At 37.3% G+C, this 26179-nt stretch overlaps 1 protein-coding gene across 1 annotated transcript in view; it reads right to left on the bottom strand.

Annotated features, from left to right (window-relative positions):
- The window catches only part of KIAA0825 (KIAA0825 ortholog), a 387603-nt gene that overhangs the window by 239626 nt on the left and 121798 nt on the right, over positions 1-26179 (bottom strand). The window contains exons 11-13 of the mRNA XM_058729962.1: positions 25324-25514; positions 22818-23000; positions 10892-11002 (exon numbers count right to left, since the gene is read on the bottom strand). Of these exons, the coding sequence (XP_058585945.1) occupies positions 10892-11002; positions 22818-23000; positions 25324-25514 (485 nt within the window). The remainder of the gene's footprint in view (positions 1-10891; positions 11003-22817; positions 23001-25323; positions 25515-26179) is intronic.

Below are 26179 nucleotides of genomic sequence, written 5' to 3'. Positions count from 1 at the left end.
TGAACTCATACTGTAGTAAAAAGTTAAAAAAAAAAAAAATCTTAGCTGTGCCAGTATGTACGGGCTTGACTTCCAACCATGGTTGTGCATGAGGCACAGAACAAGAGAAGGCTCTGTAGCAGGTTCAGACTGCATGACCATGGGATCCACTGATCCTACTATATATGTTTCATGAAGATGCTGTCAGACTCGGAAAACATTGGAATGGACTCTAAAATTCACATCTTGGGAATAACACCCAACAATGTTGGGGCACTGTCCTTCAGGATTTGATATTTACTTTGAACCAATAGCCATTATATGGTACTATGTCCCTAAAAGATAAACTACATGAGTCTGGGAGTCAAGAGTAAAATTAAAAGGGGCCCCCCTCACTGGTGCTCCTAATGATCCACTTGGGGAATCTGTGTTTTCCATTCCCACAACTCCCCATAGGTCCTGGAGGAGTAGAGGTTCTGGTTTCCATGGTGGGGTGAGCTGGAGTACACACACCTCTACCAGGGTACCATCAAGAATCCCAATAAACTTAATGTTACAGCTGCCATCTGGTCATTTATGGCTTCCCATGCCAGCAGTCTAGCAGGCAAAGAAAGGAGTTATATTGGCAAGGGTAATGAACCCTAATTATTGAGGAAATGGAGTTGCTATTGCATAAGGGGAGAAGGGAGGAGTATGTCTGTGACTCAAGGGATTCACCAGGGCAGCTCTCAATGCCCTCCTGAATGTTAATAATCATAACCAGGACGCAGAAATAACAACATTCTGGTAAAGGAATGGTAGCCGGGGGTTCAACTCCTCAAGGATGAATGTCTCAGTGACTCCACTGGGCAAGCAACATAGCTCAGCAGATGTGATTGTCGAGGGTGAGGAGAAGTTGGAATAAGTCACAGAAAAATGTAATGATGATTATCATTTGCAGACTCGGGAATAATTGTAGTAGGAGATACTCTAGCTTGTCCCATTAACGCTACTGCAATATTTTTTTAAAGCTGCTTTAGCCAGGCATCACCTTGAAGAATCAATGGTAAGACTCAGAGAAATTAACATGGGTAATAAGTGGATTTCAGTAATGTAAGGGGTACACAACACCAGGCAGGTGTTGTTAATGTCCCCACATTCTCTTGCCCTTACCACTCACTTGACCTGGCCTGCATTTCTCTGCCTTCCAGCAAGACAAGTTGGAAGTGCCAGTGAATTAACAGCCCCAGAGCAGCCTTCAACCAATGACTGATGGAAGTTGCTATACAAATGCCTCAGTATCCTTGCTCCCTTGGTGGGATAATGCTGAGATATATGCCTTCCACAATGGCTCCAAGAATTTCCCCAGAAGGTTTAAGTTCTGGTTATTCCTTCGGTAGTTGGCTTGATTACACGAATCTTTATTTACTGTCTTTCTTTCTTCGTCCCACTTACCCACTCCCCTTCCAGGGTTTCCTCCACTTAGAAAATAAACTACTTTCACTTGAATCTTTGTCTCTGGGTCTGCTTCTTAGGGAAATCTAAAATAAGACATGCATAGAGACACTTTGAATTCACCTCACTTAATCTTTGTTTCAGGAATACTGAGAAACTACTCAAAGGTCATTTAATTAATAAATATAGCTACTGGACTTTGAACCCAGGTCTTTCTGACCCATGTTCATTCCTGTACTCCATGTTGCTCTCAATTCAACCTGGTTGATATTTGGTGGGTAAGTTATATTTTCCAGCATTGAGCATGTTTGACTCTATTCAACCTCCTGATTGAAGACACCATCTTTTTGACCCAAAATCAAGTTTGTGGTCTCAAGGCTGATTCCCAAATTGGAGCCATGTTATTCAAGGTATCTAGGAGCTGATTTCAACCAGATGGTTCCTGTCATGGATTGCTGGACCAAATTTATACCAGAGGCCATAAGTTACATGATTCAGAGAACAAAGGCAAGGGCACAACTAAAGAGAAATGGACAGTAAAAGCCTTCAAGTGAGAAAACAAAAACAGAAGAGAAGCCCTGTTTTACTGTACTATTCTTGGCTTTCCAAAACTGATCTTTTACAATCTTCCTAGGTAAATAAGTAAATACAAATATTTAAAGCAATTTTGTCTTCTTTCTCTAGGAAAATAACTTTAGTACCAGAGGAAAATAGTTCAGGGAAAAAAACCCAAGTCAAGGCTCTATGATCTTTATAATTAAAGGTGATTCAATAAACAGAAATCATACAAGGTTCACCTGCACATTTACATACAGCATTTGCCTCGCTTTTTAATAATTCTGTTCACTAAGGTAGATTGACACTTCTAAAGGGTCTCATTTTTTTTACAGTTGGTTGTATCTACATTATCTGTGTACAAATTAGAGGGCAGGTGTTAAAACTATGAGGAGCTGTGTTATGTCCTGATTTTAGCAAAATTAAACTTTTTAGTTGGGATGACCCCATTTCCCCCAAATCACCCAAAGATATTAGTATCCAAAACTCATAGCCCAGATGCACACTTTAATATTACATAGGTTAGTGTATGCTACTTCTTAAAATATATAAAATCTAATTTTAATATTTCTACATATCAACCATCACTTTGGACTCCCCTTGAAGTGCTAATTTAGCGACTGAGTCACGAGACACTGGACACTACTGAATCACTCAGTCATCCATTTTGAGGAGCAGAAGTTAGCTCTCTAGCACCTTTAATTGTTATTGGTCCCTGTCTACCAGATAATAAATGCCTGTTACAAGGAGTTCAAGAAAGGTCTCCCTTGGCATCACGTTTCAGATAACTGAGGCTCAGTAAGAAAGTGGTTCAATATTCTATTCACTTTACACATTTATGAAGATTCATTTTCATATGTTTGGGTAACTGATAAAATCTGCCACTTTCTGAAACATATACGAGCACAGCAGTACCGAATGACTGTTTAGTAAGTACTGATGTGATGAGGCATGTTAGCTCATTTAATTAATCCTCACGACTCTCGTAGGAGAGTGTCTCAGAAGTCAAGGAAGGAAGATGTTTCAAGATGGAAGAAGTATTGCAAGCTGTTTGCAAGTAGATCGGTAAAATTGTACTGTATGTATGTTTTAACTTTTCCTCCAAAATATAAATATTTCCTACACAAGGAGACTGAAGTTCATATAAGTTAAATAAATTTCCAAGATCACAAAACTATAAAAGTCTATAAATCATGTCTGTCTCATGTGAAAACCCATTCTATTATCTCATTGCTGGCTCTAACGCTATATTCTTATTTATATAATACCTTTAAACCATAATAGAAAAGGGAAGATATGAATAAATATCTAGATATATCAAGTAACTAGTTCATTGGACATTTTAGCTTCTTTTAATAACGATCCACAGACATGCGACTTTCTAAAAAACCTTTTCAATGATCCAGGTGCTTGTTCGCTCACACTCTGGAACAACCACTTAAGAGCTTTGGTGTTAAAAGGCTCTCATTTCTCCTTCCCTGACTGTTGGCTCCAAGTCAAAGCTTGGCACCTCATCAGAGTACAAGATCTCTAAGCTCTTTTCCTGAGTCCTGTGGAACAGGCTGTCAGAAGCAGCTGGGAAACCAAAACTCTTTTTTGTCTTCCTCCCCAGATGTTTTATCCTAAGGATACTAGAAGCCACCTCCTCAATAAGACCATGCTTCCTGTGCCTGCGCTTTACCATTCAAATCAAATGTTTGAAAAGAGCTCCATGTACCATTTAGCCTGGCAATATCTGAAACAATACTATAATGATTCATGTGTTCCTTCATTCATTTATTCATTCAACTATTATTTGCTGGCTGATTTCTACGTGCTAGGCCATGTATACACAACAGTAAACAAAAACAGTCACTGTATTACAGAATTTAGTGAAGAATATATGTATAGTTTAAATGACCATACAAATAAAGATAAAATTACAACTATAAAAACTCGATGAAGGAAAAGCAAAAAAGATGCTTTTAGAAAATGCAGTGAGGGGCGCCTGGGTGGCTCAGTTGGTTAAGCGTCCGACTTTGGCTCAGGTCATAATCTCGCAGTTCGTGGGTTTGAGGCCTGCATCGGGCTCTGAGCTGACCGCTTGGAGCCTGGAGCCTGCTTCGGATTCTGTGTCTCCCTCTCTCTCTGCCCCATCCCCACTCACATTCTGTACCTCTCTCTCTCAAAAATAAATAAACATTAAAAAGAAAAAGAAGATGCAGTGAGAAGTGAACCAGTTTTTGTGGTTGATAAAAGGCTTCCATACAGAGGTCACACTGGAGCTGAGATATGAAGATAAGTTGATATTAACTAGGTGAAAGAGAATAAAGACGTCTCAGGGAAAGGGGAAAAGCATGTGCAAAGATCCTGTGGCAGAAAGGAGTGTGGCACAACAAAGAAATGTAAAAAGGCTAATGTCTGCAGAGCAGAATCACAGGATAGTATGGTATCAGAAGAGGTTGCAGAGGTGGGTAAGCCACACCTACGTAAGTCTTATAGGATGCTAAATGTTTTTGTTTACACTTAAGGACACAGAAGAATTCATGGAAAGTTTTTAAGCCATGAATGTGAAATGATAAAAATTTAGTTTTGAAAATAGATTTGGATTTAAGGAATCTCTGGCTGCAGTTCAGAAAACATTGGACATAGGAGTCAACATACATATAGGAAGAAAACTAAGAGGTCACTGCAGTTACTGAGGAGAAAGATGATTGTTAGGACTAACGCAAAGGTGGGCAATGGACAGCAAATACTAGGGGTTAAAGTAAATGAGACTTAGCAATGGACTGGATATAGTAGGAAAGAAAGAGGGAGGTATTCAGGTTGTCTCCTATGTCTGTGGCTTGTACAACTGCATAGAGGTACCATCATCTAAACAGGGAATAAAAGAAGGGGAGAAGTTTGGAGGAGAATATCCTAAGTCCAATTTTGGTCATTTTGAGTTTGAGGTGTCTTTGTGATCACCAGGTGCAACCCTCAGGAAGGCATTCAGGTATGGCTGGCACCCATGGATATACGGGTCTGTAGTCCCAGGAGAGGTAAAAATTAGAGACTTGAATCTGAGGGCACACAAGGAGTACAGGAAGCCACAGGCATGTTTTAGTTCACCTGGAAAAGTTCTGCAACAGAACACTAAAGACGTTCGATATTTCATGGCCAGGTCTATCTAGGGAGATGAACTGGCAAAGGAGACAGAGAAAAAGCAACAGAAAAGGAGGAAGAAGATTGGGAGAATATGTCAGGAAGAATTGGGAGAGCATCTCAAGATGGAAGAAGTGGATAATGGTATGTGTAGTTATTTGAGGAAAGGGGCTTTGTCTCCAACTTCATTGTCTATCTCTTTCCTCACCGTTAACACCTAGCACAGTGCCTTACTTGGAGAAAACATTTTAAATGCATTTATTGAGAAAATGAATAAACATCTCTTGGTGAACTGGATAAAAGGAAAGACCCACAAAGCATATAATATAATGAAGCCAAAAGTTAATATATTTAGGGAGGGAAAATGTATATAAATATAAAACAGGATTACACTGTGTAAAAAAATAACAGAAACAAAAGCAGAGTGGAAAGAAATATCGGCAGCTCAGAATGGACTGGCCACAAATCCAAACATCATGTTGTCATCATAAAAGAAAATGAGCAGTGTAAAATGAATGGGCTGTTTACTCACACTGATTACGCTACTTGGTTTCAGTGTGCAGTTATGACCTACTTAGGTAAGGAAGACTGGAAAAATATTAGGAAATATTTAAAGAACCACAAGAAGATGAAAGTTTGGAAAATAATAAAAAGCATTATAATATAATGGCATAATTGACTAAGATGGTATTCTTCCTTGAACATTTATATGAAAGCACAGTATGGTGTCATAGTATTAACCTTGAGATTAATATATTCTCCACATGCCTCAGTTTAATCTAGTATGAAACTGATTACCCTTTCTAAATCAACTCACATTGTTAGCCTATGCCAGTGCTAGGGATAATGAATACAGTACATTTCACTTACTGCTTTGAAAATACATTTATTTTCCCTAAAGCAAACTCTTCTAAACTCTATTCCAGGGATTCTGGGAGAACATGAAACATTCTATTTTTACCAATTTATATAGTTCATGGGCTTTTGCTAGTAATCCTACAGACAAATTGATGGTCCATACAACTGTGTATGCATTTGTAACTCTTATTTTAAGTCTTAATTTCATGTCCTCCTCCTTGCTTTGCTTCTTTCTTCTCACCTACTTTTAATTCATTATCCTAATATATTTAATACTTGTTAAAGGCCAACTTAAATCCTTTCTAAAACAATGCACATGTGCAAATAAATAAGCAAATAGGTGAATGAGTTACTAAGATCCTTCATAATATTAGATATTTCAGTCACCTCTACCCTCAGACATACCTTTTCTAAAAAAGAAAAGCCTAATATATTTTTAGTTTAGCGTCATCCAACCCATGTGTTTCCCTGAACAGTTCATTTTAGTTGCTAAAGTGAGGAATGGAGTTTTGAAGAATAATTTGGGGGTGAAAAAACATACAGAAACAGCAGGTGTATGTGAGGGAAATGGATGGAAAGGTGGAGATTAAAAAAAAAAATTTTTAACATTTATTCATTTTTGAGAGACAGGGCGCAAGCAGAGGAGGGGCAGAGAGAGAGGGAGACACAGAATACGAAGCAGGCTCCAGGCTCAGAGAGCTATCAGCACAGAGCCCGACGTGGTGTTCGAACTCACAAACCATGAGAGTGTGATCTGAGCCAAAGTTGGATGCTTGACCAACTCTGCCACCCAGGTGCCCCCATGAAAGGTGGAGATTTTTAATGTCACATGATGGTGGTCTAGGAATTCACACTGCAATGTGTCACAAGTATGAATCAATATGTTGAGTTATTTTGAAATACTTTCGTTGCTTCTCTGGGTTCTTGTGACTATTCCACTGTTCTAAAAGTGTTAGATCTCAGGTCACATGGATCCTGTCTTTCTGGGCATATTCTGTGGACCTGTTAGAGAATAATTATCAGGAAGTATTGCCTTCATGGTAGGAGAGCTCATCCTGTACGTTGTATGGAGAATTTAGAAAGGCAAAAAGGAGAATAAAGGTATTACAAGAAAAGAAACTACATGAAGGTCTGAAGCTGAGAATAAAAAATAATAAAAGTGAAAAGTATGGAGTAACTGTGTCTTAAAGACAAGAGAGACTAACAACTGGAGTAGAGAAAGCTGTTGGTTGCTCCAGAAAATGAGCCAGCCCTGTGGGCCAAGCAGAAGCTACAACAGATTTTTGAGCAGGAGAGTGATATAATGAAAACAGTACTTGAAACATGTTAAATAGTATTCAGATTGACTAAGGTTGGTATAATGGGTTGGAGAGAAAGGATGGTTCTAAGAGAACAGTCAAGAAAAAATCAACTGAACCTGATAATACACAAGGAACAGGCAAAGAACCAGCTCAGTATGGAAACTATACTCAAGATTCTACCCTGCATGTGTTTCAGAATGATGACACTCCTAATACAAAAGACACCATGCAGAAAGGACAAGGGAAGACTGGAAGGAAGGATCAGTTGAGAACATCATAGTAGATCTCCAGTAATACAGTGGGTCATTTGAGAAATACGAGCAGCCAGACATACAATGTTGAGGGTAAAGGTAAGTGCTTAGAGCTAGAGACGCAAAGCTGGAAATCATCTGCATAGAGATTATAGGATAAGCCATGTGAACAAAAAAGCAATAAAAAATGGGTTTCTTTTTGTTAAAAAAAAATTTATATTAATAAAGACGGTCCTGACTTTCGATGGTTCGACTTACGATTTTTTAGCTTTATGATGGTGTGAAAACAATAGGCTTTTAGTAGAAACCGCACATCAAGTTTTGAACTTAGATCTTTCCCCGGGCTAGCAACATGCTGTACGATACGGAGCTGGGTGGTGGCAGAGAGCCGCAGCTCGGGCAGCCGTGCGGTCACGGGGTGAACAACCCAGACGCTCACAACCACTCTGTACCCGTTCAGCCATTCCATTTTTCACTTTCAGTAAATAGTCAAGATATTACATGAGATATGCATCACTTTGTTATAAAATAGGCTTGTGTTAGATGATTTTGTCCAATTGTAGGCTAATGTGAGTGTTTGCACCACGTTTAAGGTAGGTAAAGCTGAGCTATGATGATTCGTAGTTTAGGCACGTTAAATGCATTTGTGACTTAACAATATTTTCAAACTTATGATGAGGTCATCAGGATGTAACCCCATCACTAGTCCAGGAAGATCTGTAAAATTAAATTGTTTTCATTATATGAAATACAGAAAATAGGTTAAATGATACATATAAAAATCAAAATTGCTTGCAATCCTACCATATAAAGATAAAAACTATAAGCTCCCTAGCATATATCCTTTCAAGATTTGTTTTTACATACATGCTTTTTTAAAGTTTTTTGTTTGTTTGTTTATTTAGGTTTATTTGTTTTTGAGAGAGAAAGATGGAGAGAGCAAGAGAGAGAGTACGTGGGAGTAGGAACAGAGAGAGAGGGAGAGAGAGACTCTCAAGCAGGTTCCGTGTAGTCAGCTCAGAGCCTGATGCAGGGCGTGAACTGAAGAACTGTGAGATCATGACCTGAGCCAAAATCAAGAGTCAGACATTCAACTGACTGAGTCACTCAGGCACCCCTCTATACATACTTTTTAATGCTATATGTAAATAATATGGCATAGTTCAACACTTTCAATTGTATCCCACTTTCCAATTACTGTTCATCCCCTGGGAAACAGGGTCTCACATCCAGCAAGCTTGAGGAATCCACACACTAGATCCTTCCCCTGGACATAAACACTATAGATTAGTATGTAAGAGCCCCATAAAAGTAATAACTGACAATCTTAGTCGTTTCATGCACACCTGTTAACATCTTTCTGAATATGTGCTCTCTAGTTGAGAAGCTTAGGTTCACCGTCCGCCTCCCAGCTTTGATGTCTTCAGAAAGTTGTTACTTACACATCACTGTACTCTTCATGAAAGAAGCACAGGAATACACACAGACTGGTGAGATATTTAAAAGAGACAATGTGCATGAAGCACCTAGAATGTCTGGTATATAGTTATCATTCGAAAAACTGGGCCAGTTTTGATGTCTTAATCACTAACTGTAGCTTCCCTTTAACTATAAATCATAATTATTTGTCATTTTAATATTTTTCAATATCAACCCTTTTAATGACTCCATAGTAGTGTATCATATGACTATCCTATAATTGACTTGTCTCATTCTATATTGTGGGACATTCATTTCCATTTTTTGTCTTTCAGAAATAATGTTTCAGCAGATATCCTCACATATAAAGCTTCATCAGCAGCTCTGATTAATTCCTTATGATTGATTCCTAGAAATTTCTGGGTCAAGGGGAATAAATATTTTTAAGGTTTTTGACACAGCTTACTAAAAAGTCCTCCAGAAAGCATGTACCAAACTGCATTTCTGAGTAGTGACTAAGTAGTGACCCTCATGTGCTAATGTCTGTGTTGGATAATAGTGGAGATTGATTACTACACAGAAGCAGACAGAAAGAAAAGTCTTATTACATTTATACTTCCTGCAGGTATAGAAGAAAGAAAGAAGTTAAACATAAGAAGTAGCTGTTTGAAAGATAAACCCATTTCCATGCTGACTTTCCAGGCCTCTTTCTAGGCTGAGCGACCCTGAAGGGCAAGTCTTATAGAGCAATGCCTAAAGTTATAGATGGTTAGAGAACATAGATTATAGACCTAGGACCTAGGTCTATAGGATATATAGGATGTAGGCTCTACAGCATATAGATTATAGATCAATGGTTATAGATTAAGATGAAAGTGATACTACTAAAAGATTAAAGCAACTTCTTATTTGTGCAATAATGAATTTTAAAGAGTCAGCTCTTTGCTTTTCAATGACATAAGAGTCTATTTACATGCAAGCTGCTCGGTACTGAAATGACAGGGTACTGAGGGCATTCCATTTCTAGGAATCAATCATAAGGAGTTAATCAGAGATGGTGAAAATGTTTTATTTGTAAGTGAAGTAACAACAATACACTTGAATATAGAGTCTTATGGGTCACTGACCTCGGATTCCCCATTACCTATACGGAGACAGCAACTTAATAGGTCAACAGGGTATAGCTATTGTATTTATGGAGACTTTGTGTAGGAGGTTTACACACCCTTATTCCTGGGTATGACTCTTGTTCCTCAAGAGTGAGATACACTCAGTAAATTTAGAGAGTGAAATCATGGATAGTGTATTTCCAAGGTGCATCAAGAATGTATGGTGATTAACAATATCTCCTTCAGCTACACATGATATATTTATTCACAGATACCAAGCAAAGGTCCTCTCCAATGATATATTCAGTGAAGAATCAAACTGACACTCTATATAATGCCACCAAATGTCATCAGATTATTCTGGAAGTATATTTCATGCTTTAAATGATTTTTCTTATGTTTAAATGCTGTTAATTAAATAATAAAAGTTAAAGACCCTATTCTTAATTTTAAAGTTTCTCCTCTCTCAACTTTTACCTAAGGCTCTGAGTTAGTTACATGAATTATCCAGTTTTGCTGTCTTTTTTTTTTTTTTTTGATACTTAGTTGTAGTACTGTCAAATCCCCAGTCATAGATCAAAAAGGATAAATTGTAAGATGGCTAAGCAATTAGAACCACTAAATTCCAAAAATTAACAATTTGCCATTATATCAGTAAAACTATGTTAGTAAATGATTATGTAGTTTGTATCCTGGATTCTTGAGCTAATAAAAAAAGAAGTAATACTTTTTACTTACCTATATAATATAAAATTTTGTAAGTTCTTTTTGTGAGATGCATTTCCCTCGATGAGTAAAAGTTTCTCCTAAACTTGAAAGAAATCACTGAATTTTACACAGTAAAGCATTTAGAGGTTCTCACCTGAGTAAAGAAGGGTAGAAATGTGATATGCAAGAAAACCAATGTAATGGTTGCTTAAAAAATGGTTTCATGGAATTTGAAGCAGAGTCATCCATGCCATGCTGAAAAGTCCTGGGGAAATATAATAATTATTTCATAATATACAGAAAACATTACCCATGAAGACCATCAAAACTTTTTATTCTCACTTAGTCAAAGTTAATGATTTTACACAAAATGATATCGTGTTAGAATGGACAATGCATTCATCCACTTGGAATCTGTGTTAATAGGTAACACAGAGGCCCCCATATAGCATTCCTTATACTTAGAAAGGTCTGACAATATCATCATTATATTATAATTCTCATTATAAAATTTGTCAAACATAAATGTATAAAGAATAGGACAGTAAATACCATTTCTATCTCCCTCCTCAACCTAGATCCAATAAATGTCAATATTTTGTCATATTTGCTTCATTTATGTAAGATGTTTAGCATAAAGATACCTCTCTTTATTATTTAAAGTGATTTATAAATACTAAACAATTAATGAGAATTTATAATTAATCCTGTATGCTCCTAAGAGCCTATAGAGAGCTTATAAAGAAGAATTTAACTGTAAAATATATGACTATGATTTCAAAATTAGAACAATTTGGCTAGAATATCTGGTTTACAACTATCTTTGGAGAAGTGACTATAACATTTTTCTTGGTTGGCCCAAATTCAACAATAAATCTTGAGGTAATAAGAAAGAATTTGCTACATAAAATCTTTAGTAGATAGCTTGGTTAATAAAATTTTTATCATAACAGGAGACTATACTTGCCTACATGGAGTGAGGAATAACAACTGGGAATATTTTAGAAATGGAATTGTTTGAAGTGGTACTCTTTTTATATATAGTACAGGAACAACAGCGTCTTTAAATAATATGTAGAACAGAATTCCATTCTGAAAACCCTTCTTACCTTTTCATTCCATATCCTGCTTCTTATAATATCACACTTTCCAAATTTGACCTGACTCTTCTCTGTCTTGCCAAATTGAACACCTTCTAATTAAATATACTTCAACATTTTTTAGACTTTAATATATCTCTTCTTTGAATATTTATTTATTTATTTATTTATTTATTTATTTATTTGTTTATTTTGAGAGAGAGAGAGAGAGAGAGAGAGAGAGAGAGAGAGAATGAGCAGAGGAAGGGCAGAGGGAGACAGAGAGACAGAGAATCCCAAGCAGTTTCCATACTGTCAGTGCAGAGCCTGGTGTGGGGGTTGAACCCACGAACTTTGAGATCATGACCCGAGCTGAAATCAGGATTAGGAGTCTTAACTGACTGAGCCACCCAGGGGCCCATAATATATCTCTTCTTTGAAAGCCATTTTTTTTTTTACTAATTTTTTTTTTTTTTACTAAATTTCAGAAAGAACAAAAGTTACTAGATAGGCTTCAAAATGAGGCTGTCATATTTCCAAACCTTACATTACACTGTGTGAACCAAGCAGAAGCTTATATCAGGATCCTAGGATATGCTTTTCTAAGGAGTATGGACTTTGTGCCAGCAGTGAGGAATCACTGAAGACTTTAGAGCATGGGAGTTATATCACCTATCTTATATTTTCAAAAAATCACTTGTGCAATAGTGTGGAGTGTTGACTAAAGAGATCAAGGCTAGGGAAGATCAGACAGAAGAGAACAATGTCCTAAACCAAAGTAAGAGGCAGAGGAGACAGGGAGTAGGAGACAAATATAAAAAATATAAAATTAATAAAATCAACGATATTCATTCCTTAAAGACATGGGGTTGGAGATGGCACAGGGAGAAGGTAGAAGGAGAAGGGCTAAGGGTTAAGAGAAACCTGGGATGGCTCGAAGGCATTTTACTTAGTTTCAGATATGTTGAGGGAACTGCAGGAATTTGAAGTATATCCAAAGAGAGACATCCACTTGAAACTTAGATTTGCTGATGTAACATATACAAGAGATATCTAGGGGGAGGATATTGATGTGGAAGTCATTAGCATAATGGCAAGGCCAAGGGGATGGCTGAATTCACCCAAAAGAAAGTGTAAAAGGAAAAGAGATGGTCTGGAACACACTGACAATTAAAGGATGAAGTGAGAAAAAGAAGCACTCAAATGAAACCAAGAAGGAATAATCAGAGATGCAGGCAAAGAGCCAGGAGACAGTGATGATAGGTAAACCAAGGGAAGAAAAATGGCCAGTAGTGATAAAAGCTGCACAAAGGGTAATTGACAAAGATTTGAGTTAGCTACTGGGTAGGCATGGATGACCTGGCCCACGTTTTTTGTTTAGCATGATGAGGGCAGTTGCAGTGCATTGAACGAATGGTAGGTGTGAAAGTGCAGACAATGAGTGCATACTACATTTAGAAAGGAAACAGGGGCGCCTGGGTGGCTCAGTCAGTTAAGCGGCCGACTTCGGCTCAGGTCATGATCTCGCGGTCCGTGAGTTCGAGCCCCACGACGGGCTCTGTGCGATAGCTCAGAGCCTGGACCCTGTTTCAGATTCTGTGTCTCCCTCTCTCTGACCCTCCCCCGTTCATGCTCTGTCTCTCTCGGTCTCAAAAATAAATAAATGTTAAAAAAAATTAAAAAAAAAAAAAAAAGAAAGGAAACATAAAAATAAAGAAAGATTTTTTTTTTTTTTTTTAAAGTAGGCTTCACACTCAGCACAGAGCCCAGCGAGGGGCTTGACCCTGAGATCAAGACCTGAACTGAGATCAAGAGTTGGGTGCTTAATTATCTGAGCCAGCCAGGTGCCCCCAAAAGAATATTTTTAAATATAAAAGAGTCTTTGGAGAAAGAGTCAGAAGACAGAAAGAGTATTTAAAAGACTACAGCTACGGAGTAGGAGGTAAATGTGATCGAGAGCTCAGGTGAAAATATTTGTTTTGGTTGGGAAAAGAGATACATTGATCAAAGGATTTAGAGGCAGTAAGGATCGAGATAATCATTAAAATAGAAATGAGAAGTCAAAGTACATTCATGATGATCTAGGTTTTCTCAGAAAAGTATAGGGGCAAAGTCATCTGCTAACAAATAGTGGGATAGGGCAAGGTGGAGGGTTTGCTAAAGTGGAGGAGGATGGAAGAGAAAGCCACCCAGATGTAAGACAAACACTGGAGTTATCAGAAAGTACAAAAGGCCAGCTAAGTGAATGTCATGGACAGTTTTCCAAATTCTGGATGGAGAGGCCAAGAAAGTGAGGGAAGAGAGAAGGGATATGCACTAGCAAGGGAGCTAGGAAGGGTTGGTACTGGCATAACGTGAGAGAAGAAGCAAGCGTTCTGGAAAGAGAGAAGACCTCAAAGGAAAGCAGTCTGGAAGAAAAGGATGGGACAAGAGATGAAGGGCTTGATGAGAGACCAGTAGGCATCGGGGGCTGTGGTATTGTAACCTCTGCCCGTTTTACCACCTACATGATTGAGCCCTTTGCATAAAGTCCGTTCTGTCTAATTATCTGGGGGGGGGGGGGCAGTTCATTTCTCCAAGAATGAAAACCTTACCTAGAAAGTACTCTCTGCCATGGTCAGCTGGCTCTCTAGACTGCTCTACCTCAAAACCTTATAAAAAGTCTTCCCTGACTAAGAAATTTTCTATCTCACCACCTCATCCCTGTCTATGGTCTTATTTTGCTTTGTTTCTTCTTAGGACTTAAGTCTACCTCCGATCCTCTTACATTTATTTTTTTGCTGTCTGCTCTGTACCCAAGGGGAGGGTCACTGAAGATTATCTAGAGGCAGTGCACGGGCACATGCAGGATCTCTGGAGCCAGACGGACTGAGTTTGTATTTTGGTGTTTTGGGTGGGCTTTTTATTGGACACACAGTGTGGTTTGGCAATTTATTCAGTTTCAGTTTTCTCATTTGTAAAATGGTAAAAAAGAAATAATAATCACCTCACGAGGTCAGCGTGATGATTGAGATAATGCACATAAAGGACCTAGAAAGTGTATGTACATAATACAGGACCAACATATGTAACATATTATCAGCATGAAAACAACGGTTGTAAACACTTCTTAAGAAGGTCTACAGCTATCTCAGAGTCTAAATGGTTGCCTAATACAGTTTCATCCTTGAGATTAGAAAACAATAATGGAGAATCTAAGGATAATGGAATGGGTATTTGGAATGGTGTGAAAACTTCTCAGACCACAAACCACTGGCAATACAGTATTTCCCAGAACACTTCTGCCAGTACCTAAGCTCTTTTATTCCGCTCATGGTTTCTCAGTCATCCCGGTAATAGTAGGGTTATTTGGCTATAAGAAATGTTATGGCAGATGTTTATGGTCTCAGAGGGGGTGGGATCTGTATAAGCATTTAATTCCACAGCAAGATCCCAAATTAGTGTCATTATTCTGGAGAGTATAACAGGGTGAAAATTGGCCCACAAGCCTCAATGGGGGAATGAAATGATGAGCTGGCTATTAGATAACCTCTAATGATGTTTTGGTATACACTTAAAAGAGAGGATGCTCTAAATAATTCATAGTGGAGAATAAAACACAATCATATGAGCCACAGAGTTATATTTTCCACAAGACTTAAAAGAACTTTGATACAGCAAATTTAAATACTCTTTAAAAAATAAGTAATTGTCCATAGGTTGAAGCAAAATACATTTCCTCACATTTCCAAATTAGCAGATTGTAAAGATGTTTTTGCTTAGGGGGAAAAATGTGAATTGGGGGAAATTCCTTGCCTTTGCCCTTCCTCCAGCATCAGCTGGCCTTTGCCCCTTCCCTCTCGCTAACATCAGACAGACTCTGCGGTCTTCACAGCATGCCACTTGGGCCCTCTGCCCCAGATTCAGTCTCTTGTGGGTCTGTGATGTACAAGTATGTTGCCTTCCTTCCTTTCTTCATTAACAAAACTGAATGACTTTTGGGGGCTTATGCAGCCAGCTGCTGCTAGAAAGAAAGAAATCCAATGCACATCAAAAGTGAGAACAACTGATAAGCAAAAAAGAGTTAGCTGGGTTTTACGCTTCTCTTGTGCCACCCTGCTTTTGGCTGCCCTCCCAGGAGAACTCTGTCTCATAATACGATGCTAATGGATTAAATCTCCAGGATGGAATTGAGGCAGCAGAGGGATGTAAGTTTCACAGGGGTGGAGGGGCCAGGCCAGACACCTCACTTCTGTGTCTACCATAGTGCCTAAGCCACCGGAGGTGCTCAAGAAATTAAAGTACCAAGAGAAGACCACAAGTTCAGAAGAAGTAGAATTAGTTTGAAACTGAACTACAGAGATAGCAATGGAATATTCGAGACAATGAAGACATGCAAGCCTTTCTGATGTCTCAAAAATCACAATTAACCATGAACGTGTAGAGAGAGCCAAATTCAATCTACTTCACCATTTTATTTATTTTTATGTTTATTTATTTTTTAAATGTTTATTTATTTATGTAGAGAGAGGAAGAGCAGGCATGCACATCCACGGGGAAGGGGCCGAGAGAGAGAGAGAGAGAGAGAGAGAGAGAGAGAGAGAGAGAGAATCCCAAGCATGCTCTATGCCCAGCATGGACCCTGACACAGGGTTTGATCCCATAACCTAGGCCAAAATCAGGAGTTGGACACTTAACTGACACACCACACAGGTGCCCCATCTACGTCACCATTTTAAACACAGTTCTAAGTCATTATTTTGCTTTCATAATCCAGCATTATCCCTGGGACTATAAATAGTTGCATGAATATCATTCAGTGAGAGAAATTAAGGTAAGACACTTAGGATAAACAATGGCTCCCCACACTTCTCCTGCCCCCTGCCTTATGTTTCTTATGATTAAAATAACTCTTTGAGGTTAGACAATAATGATTTGAATTTGGAAAATGACTGGCACAATGCTTGGACAGACTGTAGGTACACAGCAGACATTGGTTAAAAAAAAAAAAAAAAAAGAAAAGAATGGGGCGCCTGGGTGGCTCAGTTGGTTGAGGGTCTGACTTTGGCTAAGGTCATGATCTCCTGATGGTTTGTGGGTTTGAGCCCCACATCACCTTGCTGTTCTCAGCACAGGGCCTGCTTCAGATCTTCTGTCCCCTCTCCCATCCCTCCCCTACTCATGCTTTCTTAAAAATAAATAAAAACATTAAAAACAAAAAAAAGAAAAAAGAATGAACAGTGGCAACGAAGATGAATTTCAGGGGCCATTTGTGACAAGCAATCTTGAGTGGTGTATAGCCGAAGGGCAGATGGAGAACAGGACAGATGGTGGTGAGACAGAATAAGACTGGATCCCAGAAGACAGGGCAGGAACCAGCTAGTCAAAGATTCAGGGCACAGGCCTTCTTCAAAGGTCATGACTAGCCCTTCACCAGTGTTTTACTTTATTACCTTATTAGAATCACATATAAGGCTGTTTGTGATTAGAATCACATATAGGCTTAAACAAAAAAATAGAAAGTTTATTCAAAAGCAATGTTTAGAGGAAGGGGATTATGGGGGTCATTTAATCTAAACAAAATGGCTAAAACAACTAACTTCCCTTTCTGAATCCTTTTGCATTCTGCCACTTTTTTTTAACATGTTAATTATTTCAATTTTTATTTCTATTCAGTACGTACTTATTTTTTAACAGCTTTATTAAGGTGTCTAATTCATATACCACAAAATTTACTCATTTTGAGTTTACAGCAAAGTGGTTTCTACTATATTCACAGAGTTGTGCAAACTTCACCACTATCTAATTTTATAATATTTTCATTAGCCTCAAAAGAGATCGTACACCTATTAGGAGGTATGACCGATTCTCCCCTCCTTTCAGCCACTGGCAACTGACTAATCTACCTTCTGTCTCTCATTGCTTATTTTGGAAATTTCTAGTAAAACAAACCTTACAATATGTACTCTCTTTGGTCTGGCTTTTTTTTTACTTCACAAATGCTTTTGAAGTTCAGCCCTGAGGTAGGAAGCACCTGTCAGCACCCCATAGTTTTTTATGGCTGAATGATATTCCCCTGTATGGATAGGCCACATTTTGTTTGTCCATTCACCAATTGGTGGGCATTTGGGTTCTTTTCACTCTGTGCTATTATGAAAAATCCTGCTATGAACACTGTGTACAAATCTTTGTACTGACATACATTTTTGCTTTGTTTACATATATACACCTAAGAGTAAAACTGCTGGGTCAGATGACCGTATGTTCAACATTTTACATAAGCATACTCTATCCTTAACATTTTGAGGAAAGACTTGCTTTCGAAGCATGCCAGGCACTCTAGCAATATGAAAAATGAAATTTTAGTCTAACATGCTCTGCTTTGTGAGGGACAGTGACATACTTTAAAATAAATAAATAAAAAGGCTAAGACCATAACCTCAAAATGATTACCTAGTGTTGGTTTGAAACCAGAGACACAGCATTGAAATACCTTGGGATTTAGTTCTTCAAAGCCATATTGGTGATACCAAGTGAACCCCAAGATAGTAGGTCTGCTATTCTGGTCATAGTGGTCAATATTCTGGCCTATTTCTGATGATTGCGGTTTTTGCCTGTTAGGTTGGCACTTGTACTGAAAATCATCCTTCTGTGTTGTTAAATATTGTAACACTGGGGACAGTGGCTATGTGTGTGTAAATAAATTCAATCTTAACATGGAAAATTTTATTAGACTTTACTTGATGGTAGATACTTCATCTTGCTCAATGCTATAATCCTGGTGTTTAATCCCTGTGCTTAATCACAGGGGCTAGAGAGGCAGCAACATTTGTTGAATTGAAAACGAACTGCACTTACCTAAAATTCTACGAATTCAATTTTAATTTGCTACAGAGAAACTAAAATTAACATTCTATGCAAGCAAAATGCAACATACAAAACCATGTTGGGGTATGTATATGAATGTGCACTGAGTATACTTCTGAATGTGCAGTTTAACTGCCTTTATGAAAGATCTACAAGCAATAGGCATTTTGGAAAAATACACGGTGAATATTTCATGTTTCGGCACGTCTCTTTCCCTGGAGGACAAACTTAAAGTACTCCTTTTATAACATTCTAACAGAAATCTACAAAGGAGAGTTAAAAGAGAACACACATTTTTGCAAACAGGTTTCATTCTTCCTGAAAAGATTTTAAAATCATGTATTCCTGCCCTGGGATTTAGTGGTCCTACGTTAAACTCAGAAAGGAAAATACATTCAGTTTATCTGTCAGAACTACTTGGAAGAAAGGCAGTCACCTTCAAAAAAAGGCATATCACATGTAGTGACAAATGTCAGGTACAGTTTATGAAAAATTCAGTACTATCAACATCTGATTATTACTTTTCACCAATCCCTCAAAGCACAGCTTAATTTTTAAATGTGAGCTAGAGACATATTTTTTTCTTCAATACTAATAATATGACAATTGCATACTCTGGTTGTGAAAAGAAGCTCAATAAGTCAATAGGGTCCTTGCAACACACATACAATTTTTTCCTACTTGGTGAAGATCACCCTGTAGATTTCCTTTGTCAATATAAAGCAAAATATATTTCAAAGATTACACTGATATTCTAGAAAAACAATCATAACATTTAAATCAACTTGGATGGATACAATTTGTGAAAATTTATACGAACTGAGAAATATTGAAAAGGAAAGTACCTAGACTTTGTTCATGCTTAAAGGCAACGTAGCTATCTGTGTTTTATATTAAGAAAAACCAGAGGCGGTGCTTGGTGTAAAATGTTCTGTAATCCTGGTTGAAATTAGCAATTTAAATTTGTTGAATGAGGTTACAGTGCAGTATCTAATGCACAAATCACAGAGATTTGAGTACTTGCATAGTTGTTAAAAAAATGTACCAAAAGGCCATGGGTTAACAATAATCAATGTATGTTACATTATTATTATTAAAATGTGCAATCTTTGATAATAATTTATTTGTTTTACAAATGTATTGGGGGGTTAAAATTTTTCTATTCATCTGTGACAAACCATGAAATTCAATATTGCTCACCATGACCAATCCATGAAATTTGTCAACTTTGTTCTTGATTTTCACAGGGCCTTCCTCTCAGATGAAATGACCCGTTGAACTAAGAGCATAGCAATTTTTTCATCTATGGTAAATCAGTTTAGTTTACTAGGATTTATTACGTGCTTCAGACCTTGAGCTTTTTATGATTATGAACTATTATGCATATAATCCCAAACTTACAGCAATTTATCTTACTATTTCTTCCCCTTCCTGAAAGAATTCTCCATTTCTAAAATTAGTTCTTCTTGCCAGAAGAAACAATCTATAAACAATGGGTTTGTTGAAAGTCAAAGAGTGGGTGAAAATTATAGGGAAGGTGAAATCAAACTTGTTAATTACTCTTAGAATTTCTAACACAGAAGTCTCAAAATTCACTGAAAATCAAGATTTATATATTTCTCCTACCAGAATCTTCCAGAAAGGAATACTTTACCTAATTTATCCTAAGAAATAAAAATATTCATCATTTTTCCTACCCAAGAAACTACAAATATGCAATTATCTAGTCTTTTGAGATTTGGAGGAGAGTTTAAAGAAACTTGTACAATTATATTATGATAAGATCTACTCCAGCCTCTTCTACAATATTACCAATTTGAATGAAATAAACCAGAAAAGTAGTTCAAAATTTTAATTTCCCTAAATCTTATTTACTATGTAAAATCTTTCAATATTTTAAAAATGCAGTTGCTGGGGTGCCTGGGTGGCTCAGTTGGTTGAGCACCCGATTCGTGATTTCGGCTCAGTCATGATCTCACAGTTTGTGGGATTGAGCCCCGCAGCGGGTTCTGTGCTGACAGTGCAGAGACTGCTTGGGATTCTCTTTCTCCCTCTCTCTATCTGCCCCACCCCACTCGTGTGCACACACAAACACTCTCTCTTTCTCTCAAAATAAATAAATTTTCAAATAAAGTAAAAATAAAAATAAAATGCACTTGTCGAGTCTCTGCTTTGTTGTCCTGCCCATTGTTCCCCTGCAGTGTATTCAATTAACTTCTATCTCCTTTGTTCTGCCTTGGGTGAATTCTTTCACCACCCTACCACCAGCCTTCACCTGATTGGGTCACCCCACATTTGGCTCTCACAGGGAACCTCTGCTGGTCTGGGACTTTCCTTGGATTATCTGGGAACTTTTTGGGACTCTTCCCTTGGTGGATGGATTCTAGTACTCGTTGGGAAACTGAAGATCTCAGGAGGAGGTTATTCCTCCATGAGGATCCAAACTCCAGGGGGAACCAGTTCCCCTCTTGCCCTTTGGAGGGACCCTTTCCTCCCTCTCCCTTACTCTTCTCAGCCCTTCTGTGGTCTAACCCTAGTACACCTCATACAACTGAAGATCTCTAGCCCAGGTGGCTCCCAGGTGTGGTCTGAAGGTCTGAGGGTGAACAAGTTGGACTGCCCATGCTTGTGAGGGCAAAGGACTTCTGTCCTCTCTCCCACTCCATCCCCCTGAGGCATCCATCCCCAAAGTGTGGCAGCTCATCCAGGGTCAATCCACACGTTAGTAACGGAATTGGTTGGAACGCTTTCCTGATGCTGGCTATCTCTCAGTCACCTTGCTTTTTTCTGCCCTTCTTTTTTCCCTTTGTTCCTGAGGATCCAGGCACCATCTTGATCTATAGGCAAAATCTGTTACTATCTGTCTGAGTGAATCCAACAATTCCATGAATCAACAAGGATTCCAGCCCACAACATGGGAGGATCCGCTCCCCCTAAATTCTATGGAGCTGGCCACCAGGGAATTTCACTCGAATTGCCTATCAGCTTGTTGATCTAATACCATGCTCTGGTCTATAACTGCACAGAATGTCTGACGGACTGACAATTTTAGGTAGGGACAGGTGCCTCCCCTGTCTGGCATGAAGCAGCTAATGAAGATGATACCTCTGCCCAAATGCCAAAGATTTGTCATTGTTGACCTGTCAAGGGGGAATATAGAGGCCACTTTTAGGCAACAGGCTTGAGCAATGGGTAAAAGGGGCCACAGTGACCACTGAACTGAATGCAAACAGGCTCTTTAGGCTCTTTAGGGCAAACAGCCCACTTCAATATATCCATAAGCCCTAGCTGGCCAATGGGCTGCTTACAACCTGGCACAGGTACCAAAAAAGGAAAATTCCATACATTCTTATACCTCCTCACTACCACCCCTGTAACTGTAGCCCCCATCACTGTCTCCTGGCAGGCAGTCTCTCCTTTGCTCTTTTGCCTGGTGCTTCCTTGCAGTATATTCAATAAACTTCTATCTCTTAAAAAAAAAAAAAATGCAATTGCTGAGGCACCTGGCTGACTCAGTCAGTAGAATATATGACTTCTGATCTTGGGGTTTTGAGTTCAAAGCTCATATTGGGCAAGTAGTTTACTTTAAAAAATAGGTAGATAAATAGATAGATACACAGACAGAAAATAAAAATTCAATTACTTAATCCTATTTCTACTTGCCATTACTAGCTTAGGCACTCAGCCTACTACTAAAAATGCAAATCTATGGCAGATTAACTGACAGTATGGAACCATTAGGTTTCTTCCAGATTTGGGAATATTTTGGAATCCTCTTTTAAAATTTTTCAATTAAAGCAAATTACTTCATATAAAATTAAAACTAGAAACTATTTTCAAAAAGCCATTAAATATGATTTTCTTTTTCTATGAAATGATTAAAATAACTGACTATTAATATAATCATTTAAACAACTCAAATAGTGAAGCTCAAGATAATCCTGATCCTACTGGAGCCTTAGCATCTGAATAAGATTGATAACAGAGATACAGCACAGTATTAGTTCCTTTCGTAAAATGGCCCAATTTACAATATCAAAAATGCACTTCAAAATATCTCTATTCGCTGCTTCACACAATTCAATAAGTAGTATAAAAATAACTTTAAGTCACATTATATACCCTAATAGCTAAAAAAATATGTTTGATACTTACTGATATAATTCAGTTAATGGTGAAGTCAAAATGACTAATGTTGTAAACAGATTATTACAATGGGTATGAATTTTAAAAATTTTATCATCTACATACTGATGGGGATTCAAAAGCTTCTGTACAGATGTGCAAATTGACCATAACAAATTCTCAGTGCATATTAAAATTGTCGTGACATCAAGTCTATTGGAAAGAAAAAAGAAAATTTTGTTAAGCAAAATTGTTTCTCTGACTGGTACATACACTATCATCCCTATCTCTTATATTAAACAAATGTAAGGATAGAAATATTTGGTTAGATATCAGAGATTCAGAAATCAAATACAAACAGAAAACATCAAAGCTTAGCGTTTGAGTTTCCAGGTGTTAGATGACCCATATACCACTATCTTTAGGAATAGTGAGGTCTCTAATACTAAAATATGTTGGGAGGGCTTTTTTTTTTTTTTTAAGGCTTATTTTTCATTATTAGGATACTGTTCAAAAAGCTCAAGACACTTTCCTTCAAATTATGTCCAACAAAAAAGGAGGCAGATTAAAAGAAAATTTGCTATTACCCACATATATATGATAGGTAAAGTTTTGATAAGAGAATAATTCTCCTTATCCAAGTACAAGCTGTCAAAAGAAAGTTACAAGTTTGGGTAAACACGTTTCCCTAGCAAGTGGGAGAGGAGAAAAAAATGAGACCAGAAGCACAAATGGAGAAGCCTATAGTTTCAGAAATTTTCAATATTGAATATATTTGTGGAAACTTTGTTGTATTATATAATCTTATTCATAAACTCATTTGTTTCTATCTTTCTTTTGTTTCAACAGAGACCCAAAGATCTGTTCAAAGATTATTTTGGTATATGACTGACTGAATTGTATAAACCTCAGTTAATTTCCTCTTTTTTTTCTTTTAAATTCAGTGTTGAAGAAATAGAAGATAGAAATTATGAAGTGATAAGAAAACAAATAAGTTTGAAGATCTTTTAAATGACATTTTGGCCTCAAGTTTATTATATATGTAAAATAAATTTATACATGTACTACATATTACAACGATTACATATACATAGTTTTAGCCATACTAAAAACATCAATAATCGCCTTTAGGAAGGTTTAACTGTAGTTTGCATCCACTTTCTCTAATTGTTAACTAAACAATTACAAATCGAAGATATGTACACACAGACACACACACACACACACACACACACACACACACACACACACGATCTGATTTCCACACTAATGGTGGTTTAGTATTAACCATTCAAATATGACAATTTATTTATTTTACTTAAAAAAACTAGAAGAAATAATTGTAGCATTTCATGGCATTTTTATGTAACCATCCAGAAAACAAAAACCAAAAGTCTCCATCGTACAGTTAATTAAATATACTACCAAGTTCATGAGCTAATAGTAAATCTGATTTCACACACATCTCATAATGACTTGCTACCTCTGAGTCAAAAGTGATTTAATCTACATGAGGAAAAGAATGAAGGTACCCTTTGCTCTCAAAAAAAGCCTTTCCATCTATTCTTCAGAGTTCAATGATTTAAAAATGTTTGGTCAGTAATTCAAAACAGCCTTTGCAAAATACCATATTTATGAAACACTGTAGCAGGACCTAAATACCCTTCAAATGCAGCATGTTTTACAAGAACATGATCAGGAAATGATTCCCACTGCCAAAAAGAAAAAACAAAAAAACCCTCTGATGTCTTTAGATTCCTCCAAAAATATATCTGAAAAAAAAAAATCTTTTATACCTAAAAGACACTTCTTAATCACATTGGTGAGACTATTTAGAAAACAAAAACCTTTTCTTCATATGGCCTGTTGTCATGTAAGCAAATTTTTGTAAAGGTCATGGCCTAGATGTCTCATGGACCTGGATTATATATAATTTAGTCATTAATATCCCGTGACTGCTGCTCCTCATTTTCTGTGATTTCACATTTTGTTAAACTGGCTTTTAGTAATACATATTGAAAAAGAAGGGGGGGGGGAAGAGGTAATTATAATATATCAAGAAGAAAAATTATTAGATAAAGGAGTTTCCTTAATGAAGATTAAGTACACTATTTAAAGATATACAAACAAAAACTAAAATCCCCCAGTTGCCTAGAATCTCAAAGTCAAATTAACTACCCCATCACAGAACTGTTGCTTTTTTCTCCATTTCAGGGCCCCAATTCTCCCTTTTTATCTTATTTATTAAGTTTTGTATATAAATGTCTTAGATTGTAATACATCCTGAATCATTTTTTAGAAACTAGTGGGTTCTATACACAATTTTAAGAAGAAAAAAAGAGCACAGTCATTTTGATTCAAGTTCCACATTTCCACTTTAGTATCTCAGGAGAATTGAATACGATTTCCTCTCAGATGTTAGGAACGTGTTAACTATACAAGGAGCTATATCATGAGATTTAGATTTACATTCTGCTTTATACCAGCTGATGAAAGAGTTTTCTTGAAAAGCAATGGTTTTCACAACTTCAATTACCTTATCTGTGGAGTTCTCTTATAACTGGGATGGGCCCGAGCATATCTGGAGGCCAGTAGACCCAAACATTTCTCCAGCACATCTGTTAGAATTTCCTGGGCTAACTTCGGGGGCAGAATGGTCCAGAGATCATGGTGAAGAGCGCAGAAGAAATAATGCCACATCTGGAGTGAGAAGGAGCATCTTTCCCCCTGGCAAAACCACCACACGTTAAACAACAGAATCACATCTTCCAAAATGTCAGTTTGCTTCCTATGAACATAATTAATTCAGGCTGAAAGGAAATAGCTGGAGAGTTTGACACACTAGATGACCAAGAAAGATTTTTGACAAGATGTAAAACATCCTTATTGACAAAGGAACATATGTTTTATTTCAATTACGAGACCAGATATTCTAGTGCAAATCCAGACCACAAGCCTTTAACCTAGCATATCTAGTTTTACCTACTCCTAGCCTGGAGTTTAAAATTCATTTTAAGCAATCAGCTTTACAGTTGCCAAAAAAGTCATACTAGTTTAAGATGGTGGGCTGATGCTCCTAAAATTAAATGTTAATAACTTAAATGTTTTAAGTATGTATATGTTTCTGAGACTATTAGCATCATTGAGGTGCTAATGTTTGAGATTTCACATTATAATGAAATGACAGGAGTAAAAATAAACTTACATGCCACATACTTATTAACATGCATGATACCAAGGGGCATGGGTAACTATTAAAGATTATTGCATCAGGCTATTCCGTTCATGGAGTTCTAATAACAATGCTAGAAACAGACACTACCATGGTCTGATTTTACAAGATTTTGTAAACCTAAAGCAGATGTTATAGTCTCGTCATGTCTTAGTATTTT

This window comes from Neofelis nebulosa, chromosome 1 (genome assembly GCF_028018385.1).
Source record: "Neofelis nebulosa isolate mNeoNeb1 chromosome 1, mNeoNeb1.pri, whole genome shotgun sequence".
Classification (NCBI taxonomy): Eukaryota; Metazoa; Chordata; class Mammalia; order Carnivora; family Felidae; genus Neofelis; species Neofelis nebulosa.
The sequence above is the reverse complement of the archived record's forward strand: the minus strand, read 5'-3'. Positions and strand labels throughout refer to the sequence as shown.